The sequence below is a fragment of the Andrographis paniculata genome, unplaced genomic scaffold (genome assembly GCF_009805555.1).
Source record: "Andrographis paniculata isolate CXL003 unplaced genomic scaffold, ASM980555v1 Contig21END, whole genome shotgun sequence".
Lineage (NCBI taxonomy): Eukaryota > Viridiplantae > Streptophyta > Magnoliopsida > Lamiales > Acanthaceae > Andrographis > Andrographis paniculata.
This window is the reverse complement of record NW_026137502.1, coordinates 2,743,675-2,751,980: the sequence shown is the minus strand read 5'-3', so window position 1 is coordinate 2,751,980 and position 8,306 is coordinate 2,743,675. Positions and strand designations below refer to the sequence as shown.

The 8,306-nt window shown below is 29.0% G+C and overlaps 1 protein-coding gene across 1 annotated transcript; it reads right to left on the bottom strand.

Moving 5' to 3' along the window:
• Positions 1-1,709: 1,709 nt before the first annotated feature.
• Positions 1,710-7,734, bottom strand: LOC127245188 (protein ECERIFERUM 16). The gene is made up of 6 exons (XM_051265940.1): positions 7,521-7,734; positions 6,662-7,055; positions 5,259-5,368; positions 3,606-3,710; positions 2,100-2,688; positions 1,710-1,960 (listed from the first exon to the last, which is right to left on the bottom strand). Exons 2-5 carry the CDS (start codon positions 7,032-7,034, stop codon positions 2,164-2,166), a joined length of 1,113 nt encoding a protein of 370 aa, XP_051121897.1. The 5' UTR covers positions 7,035-7,055; positions 7,521-7,734; the 3' UTR covers positions 1,710-1,960; positions 2,100-2,163.
• Between the last annotated feature and the right edge of the window lie 572 nt (positions 7,735-8,306).

Here is an 8,306-nt window from a genome sequence, read left to right as displayed (position 1 = left end):
ATTGAAAATAATGTAAAATATAAAATAATAAATTTTTCGTGTATATATTTATTATGTTAGTTATCAATTAGTTCATATAATTTTCAATAAATTTAATTTATTTTTAGTATAAAATTTATATAATATAATTTTAATAAAAAAATAAATTATTAATATTTATATTTTTTTATTTATGTTGATTTTAATAAATTTATATATTTTACAATTAAAATAATTTTTATATAAAAATTAATTATTTTAAATTTATAAAAGTAAACTATAATATAATAAAATATTCTAATATAATTAATAAATAATCAAAATATATTTATTTGTGTAAAATGTATAATAAATTTTTAAGGGCATATAAGGAATAAAAAAAATTACGAAAAAAACTATTTCAAAATGCTGGGTAAGTTAGCTTTTCAGAAATTAGTTTTTTTTGTCCAAAAAGTTATTCCAAAAAGCTAATTTACCAAACACCTAAATTGGTCAAACAGCTAAAAGTTGTTCAATAAGCTAAAAGCTCTTAAAAAAAACTATTTGCAAAACACCGATGAATAATTATAAAAACAACTTTTTATAAAAACTGTTTGGATATAATAAAATTGAAAGTGATTTTAAACTGATAAAATTACCTAATAGGACATAGTAATGTAAATAGTATATTGATTATTAAAAAAATTTAATTTATTTAGAATTTAATAAATTATATTTAAAATTTTTAATTATCTAAACTAATTGAAAATATATTTATTAAATTTTATGTATAAACTATATTTGTATATTTTTATTTTTTTAATAAAAATGAAAATTAAAAATATAATTAAATTTAAATAATACTATTCTACAATTATTTAACTTTATAAATTATATTTAAAAATATTAAATTATCTACTCTATAATTAAAATTTATATTTTTAAAATATGATATTTTCAATTATAAATTTTAAATTTAATTAAAATAAAATATATAAATTAATAATTAAAATACAATTACATTTAATATTTATATAAATGAATTATTTTTATTTTTATTTTATTTTATTTTATTATTTAATTTGTTATTATTATTATTATTAAAATTATAATTTAGATAGTAAAATTGCTTCTGTTTTGTCCAGCAGCGCCCTCTTATGTGCTTCTCGAAAAAGCACTTTTGAAGCTTAAAAGCTGCTTCTGCTTTTGAGAAAAAGCTAATACAAACATAAATAAATATTTTTTTAAAAAATAAAAGCCAAAAGCACTTTACATAAACCAATCCAAACGGGACCTTAATCTCCCACTTGCCATAATATTGTCTCGTGAGCATGGAAGACTATTGTCAATTTAAGTAATTCAATACGCATGTCTAATTATAATATAAAAGATAAATTTATTTAACCAAAATATTATTATTTATATTATAATATTATCTATAATTCATATATAAAATATTTTAAACTAAAATACTAAATAAATACATTTAAAATATTTTGAACAAAAAATTAAATACTTGATTAATTTTTAAGATAAATTTTTAGAAATAGTAAAAAAAAACCTCTTATGTGTTTGCTTGGGGTTTAGATTTTAGATTAGAGATTTGAATAGTAAAAAAATTTAAATTGAAATAGTTATATGATATAAATAAGTATTGATTTAATATTTTAAATGCACAATTAACTCTTCGTATAATATAAATAAAAATAAATATTTAATTTGATATTTTTTATTTTATTTTATTTTTTTATATAAATAATATAAATTTTCCAAAATCCATCAAACAAACACGTAGTAAAAGAGTAGCTTCAATCAACCTAACATTACTAATGTTACATAAATTAAAATATAGTAGTCCCGTAGGGGTTGAATTTGTTACCGTGAGGTCATGGGTTCAAATCCCCGACGCCTCAAGTCACCTGTCACACCCAGTGCGCGATTTCTAGTACCAAATTATGTTGTCTGTCATATTCACACCACATCTGAATAAGTCAAGGAATGACTGCATTGCAAGAAAGTGAGCCATCAATACAAGTTTATACAAAAACAGCACTTGCTATCATTTTTCTCAACTAAGTAATATGCTTACAATTCTAATTGTTTAACAGAAAAGAAAATAAGCTCTTAAATGTTTGACATACCTTCATTGCACGATTGATCGGATTCGAACCAAAAGAAACTTGCCGGTTTTGCAACAGCAGGAAACTATATTGTGTCTAACCATGAATCAAAATCATCAAGAAATTTAGACTTGGAATCAGGATGAGTGGCCGAGGATGATACATCATCTTGGCCAGCTTTTGCTCCAAATGATCGACGACTTCCTCCAGTTATTTTCACATCAACTGTTTCTTTGAGAAGGGAATCAATATTGTCGTCAAAATTGGTTGGCTTTGTCGGAGGTTCTTGTGAGAAAGAAGAAACTCCTGATGATAATGCACTCGGTGACTCGAATATTTTGGTCTCAGTAAATGAGTTCAGAAGCATGTCAAGTTCTGCTTCCGAACTCGCTGCCTGAAATGTAGAAGAATTCACAGCAATAGAATCAATTTGTTTCATAGAGTTCAATATTTCTTCGGAAGTTTGAACAGGAATAGCTTTGGATGTGGTCATGTCAGATGGCGGAGGCTCATGGTACAATGGGACTTCCTCGCCAGAATCAGTTGGAACTGATGTACTAGTTTGAGGATCTTGTTTATCTTCGCCAGAACCTGGTGCGTCATCGTCCAACTGCCACATTTTAAACATCAGTCACGTCAACTCGAGAACAGAAATTCAGACAGCATAGTATTAGCAGATAACAGACCCACTTGAAATTTGAGAACATCGCTACCGATGCTGGATGTACTAGCAGAGTTTGGCTCTTAATAAACACGAGTGGCCAAAGCTTTCATCATGTCACCAGTTAAAATTAGAAATTCATTCGTAAAATGCTCCAATTGGTTGAGGAACATTTGCTCACACTTTGGCCCTCTTTATTTGTTTATTTATTTATTATTTTTATGTTAGTATTATTAGTATTTTGACAAATCTCCCGCCACAGACAGTGTTGAATGAAGGCCTCGCCTAAAGTAATAGGAATGTGCATCATATTATATTTAACTAATTTCTCCCAACAGAAGGAAAAAACGAAACAGGAATATGACCATGTGATGTGGCTACAATAACAATAGAATAAAGTGTACGTGAATCCATTGTAAAGAATCAATAGGATGTTTTTGCACTCTTAGGTCAATAAATAGAATATGAATGGAATATAAATTTTTTACTAGGTCAACCACTAGGAGATTTGAGCCACATTATGCTATCTCAAATATTCACAATCAATTATTGTGTATACAGTTCTACCTGTTGATTATATACCATAGGACTTCTAAAATGTATTTTGAGAAAAGAGATTAATCAAATGTAAATAATTTGGGTCATGTTTAATGTTTTGTGTTGATCTAGTGGTTGTTCACCGATCTTCAGTTTCCTAGTTGAGTTGTTTCCAAAATTGTTGTACTCTAAAGCAATGTGATAATCAATCCAAAAACATAGATATTCATCTAATCTAATCTAATCCAATTCAAGTTTTTTCATAGTTAACATATACATGTAGAACATAAATAAGCAAGTAAGAGCAAATGAATGTAAAACTATTATACCAGCTCTAGAGGCAATAGATCTGCCTCTATAAACAACCGCTTCGATAGGTTTGCTTTGGAAAGTTGTTCCGCGAGAGCATTCAAATTAAGGGAAAGGAACGGTGCCTGACAATAAAAGTGAAATTAAATGTATGAAAGATTGAAACAAGGTAGGAAAGGAACCAACTGATAAGGAATTGATGGAAGATAAATTGTGTAAATATAATATTTTATTGTCTCTTATGATTGGCTTAATAGAAGTAAAATAAATGAAATGGATGTAATTCAATCACTGCTAGTGGTAAATAGAATGAAGGAAGGAATTGCATATATTTCTTATCCAACCTATTTGTTATTAATACTAAAATGTAAATTGAGCAAACATCAAATAAGGTGACTAAGTGTTAGGCATTTATTTGACCTTGAAGATGATCCATCTGTGTGCTCCCCTATTTATAGGCATGTAATGACATAAAAGATGTTGCAGGTAACTTGGTTTATTTGAATCATACATTGCTTTAAGATGTAGCAGGGATTTAGTAAATAGAACGGCAAATCGGTTAAGTTGTTAAATGGTTAACTTGCATTTATTGAACTTTTGCGATATTTTTCGTCACATAGATATGATGTGTGTGCATATAAGCACATTATTCCTCATGCATATAAATCTAGAACTTAATAGTGAGTTTTACATTACTAGGCTAATTCGGCGCCACATATATTATCTTCTGAGTTTAATGAAATTAAGTACGAACTCAAAAGGATTGATTACGGTTTTATCAACAGGTCCCGTAGTTAGGCACATGTAATACCAGTTGTTAGGGGACCAATAACTTAAGATTTCGATCTTACAACAAAGTTTATCACCTGTCAACTTAAATAAGTCTGCAATGAATTAACTTTCTCAAGGCTCTTCAGTTTTGTTTCCAATTAGATTGCTATCACTAGGCTAGAATGCTAAATTTATTTATTTATTTATTTTATAAGGAACAAAACTCTAGTTTCCAACATAGTATCACTTCATCAAGTTTAGCTTTTCCATATTAATGTTCAAAAGCACTTTTTGTAACAAATGTTCAGTCAGCATCTACTGCATATTTGTTTCATTATTTTACTTAGATTTGATATGATGTGATAAGTTTGATATACTAACTACACATAACAACTTTCCCATTCCTGGAATAGGTCATACATATTCTCTAAAAATATTTCTCATTATATACGAAAATACACTCTTTTCAGCCAATCTCTAATTTGGTATCAAAGCTGAAGGAAAGATTTTTTTTTTCAGCTGCTATATTCCTTTTGCCGGAAACCTAGCCACTGACCTCTCTTCCCATTATATTTCCTAAGTTCTTGTTTTAATCATATTTTCAAAAGCAGGGTCAGTATTCCTGATTGCAAGAAGCAATTCACGGTGACTGTTCACAATACTTCTTTACCAACAATATCTGATAAGTTGGATGGGGCAGAGTACTCTGTTTGATCTAATAATATGGAAATGGATACACTGTTGTCAGAAGGAAAAAAAATATATTACAGGAAGAATGGTCTCCCTGCAGAAGACGACCTAAGCTATGCGAATGGGAGGCTGAAGATGTGTGCACATTTTATGCAATTTGGAACAACATCATGACTGATAAGTTGATAGCACATTTTATGACTGTAGCATACCTCAACATTGGAGCTTGGTTTACTTTCAAACTCAAAACCATCATCTGCGATCCATGAAAATAAATTTTTCCCCTTGGCAGCAAGCATTGGACCAAAATCCTGAGTAAAGTCTAGATAACAAATATCAACACTTGTCATATAATCTGCCAAAATTCATTACCTGCTCATTTATAAAATGATACATTCATCAAGCACACATCTAAGTGCAGCCAAATATCATGAAAGAAATTCTCTCCTCAATTCATAAACAATGACTTTTTACTTCATTTTCCTTTCAATCAATCCATAAAAGAAAATTCCTTGGTATTCTCAAATTGCTATTATGTTTAACTAAAGATAATTGTAAGAAGGATGCATATTTAACAACTAAATAAAAAGTAAATGTGCCTGTTGGGTTAACAATCATAAGTCAAAAGGATAAGATTTTGTATCATTCTCCTGAAGTCAAAGGATTCAGTCATTTGGTATTAGATATGCCATAATTCCAATATTTCAGTTTCACATTATTATTCTTATCCATTATATTCTTGCCATTTGATAAAGGCATTTTCCATAAGTTTTTATACTTTGTCCATTTGATTGTCACTGGGAGCTGTTTCATGTTGGTAAAAAGTCGTGGATTGAGTTCTAATTTTTATCATCACTAGTCACTACATAAATATACTCTATAACATCGTTATATCTTGCATAATTCATAAAAAATCATTTCTTTACATTTACAAAACTATTTTCAGAAATTTCACCCTGAAACTTAAAATTACCTTGAATCTGCAAAAGCATATTTTGTAAATACAAAAGTATAAAGTATATTATTTTTCATACTTCATACAATTCTAATCCTTTAAAAATACTATTCCCGCACCTAGAAACTCAAGCATATGGTAGTGCTCTTAACATACACATGGATATACAAATCATTATGGTATGAATATAGTTAGATGCTATCACAAAGTAGTTGCCTCAATCCCACAAGCAGAACAGCTCATAGGGTAGTTGCAAAATATATATATAAACTACTTCATAGCTACATTGGTAAAGGATATATTCATGTACTATATGGATAATCTAAAAGCCATTAAGACTCTGAATACTGACTATGAGATGCAGAGAGTATACAGAAGAGCAGTCACTTGTATTAGCCAGATTTACCAGAGGAGTCCTAACAAAATTGATTAGCCAAGAATGATTAAAGCGTAGCTGTTTCAATAAACATGATGATTAAATCCTTATTAATAGTCACCTTAACATAAACCAGTGGCACTTATAGATTTCTTGTTGTTCACAACAAACTATAGCCCTCTTCCTTAAAAAACAAGCCAAGGAAACATATATACATACTTATATAGAGAGAGAGACACACACACACACAGAGACACGGACAGAGAGAGATAGAGAGAACTTACTATAAATATTGTCATCAGAATAAAGAGAATAATCTGAAGGATAATTTGCTTGAGCCTGACCCTTGGCTTCTGAAATTAAGTGAGCATAATCCGCCCCTTTACTTTTTGGTGCAACAGCATCAGCCGGTTGGCTTGGGCTTGCATTGGGTGTGTCTTCAGAACCCAAATCAAAATCATCATTGTAACGATCCCAATTTGAAGGAAGTGATCTAGCATTGTTAGAACTTTGGGGTTTCTGCTTAGGTTGCTGTCCAGTTGGTTTTTCATCACCTGAAATGGAAGAAGGTGCTTTTGATGCTTGATGTGGGTTATGCTTCTTGCTATGATGTAATGTATGAGCTCTCTTTGATTTTGCCAATGCTTTCATATCCATCTTTATTCTACTTAACAGCCTCTGCAGGATTTCACATAATATAAAGTTTAAGATAGGGAACTTTAACCAAGTGTGTGACTTCAAATACCAAATGAGTCCCACCCAAGACAATAACATTTGAAAATAGAAATTAAACAGATAAAGTGGATACCATTTTCTTCAGATGAATGCATTTTACAACTAATAAGCACATTAGCTCTCTCCAGCATATGTTTGCTCAATTGAATAATATTTTTTTTTTTCAAACAAAAATAAAATAAAAGCATAATTAGTGTTTCACATAAATTTTTGAAGTGTGCAATGGTGTTCCCCAGGAAATGGATAACTTAACTTAGTTGCACAGCGAAGTTAAACGCATCAATAACATAGATAAAAAAAAAAATCTTTGCTAGTTTTGCAACAGAGACCTCAATCTAATTAGAAATTGTGTTGCAGAAGCAGCATAAACAATTTTGTTTGGTTAAGTATTGAGATTTGGGCAGTTACCAGAGAAGCGGAGTGGAGAAGGAATCTAAAGCGCGCGCGATCCCCCACCTTCGAGTTTCTTTTGCAGCCGGAGTGGTGGTCTTCCGGTCACCGACGAAGTAACGCGTAAGTCACGGCCAAAGAAGACAAGGCCGACGAAGCAACAGAGGAAGTTCCCGGGGAGAGACGACGATGGAGGTGCAATTTTCTTGAAGAAGACGGCCGATACATCGACCTGTATTGATTAGGGATTTTGTATTTTTTTTTTTAAAAAAGAAAATGAAAAACATTTTTTTTTTTACTTTAAATATATTATAAATTTATTTATTTGTATGTAGAAATAAATTTTCATTTAGTAAAAAAAACACAATTATAAATTGTTGTTTGCATAATTAAAATTAAAATTTAATTTAATTAATACTGGAATTACATATATTTATTTATCGAATAATTACTTATTTAAATATTTTATTTAAATGTAGTAAAAGTTAAATATAGTCCATTTAATATTAGAAGTTACTCCCAGCAATAACTTAACTTAGTTGCACAGCGAAGTTAAACGCATCAATAACATAGATAAATATTTTACTTTAAATATATTATAAATCTTTTAATAGGAGTACTATTTGTTTGCATAATTCAAATTAACATTTATTTATTTATACTATTACTTATTTATTATATTAAATATCTCATTGATTTATTTTTTATATTTTATAAATATTTAGGATTTATCTTATTATAATTTAAAATTAATTTAAGTAATTATTAATTTAATATTTTATTAAAAATATTATTTTTATTTAA

Bases quoted from the DNA above. Each gene is read 5' to 3' on its own strand.
- LOC127245188 (XM_051265940.1), bottom strand. From the start codon at position 7,034: ATGGATATGAAAGCATTGGCAAAATCAAAGAGAGCTCATACATTACAT. The intron at 5,369-6,661 runs GTAAGTTCTCTC...TTTGTTATCTAG, and splicing joins TTCTGATGACAATATTTATA to ACTTTACTCAGGATTTTGGT. The intron at 2,689-3,605 runs GTATAATAGTTT...AAAATGTGGCAG, and splicing joins ATCTATTGCCTCTAGAGCTG to TTGGACGATGACGCACCAGG.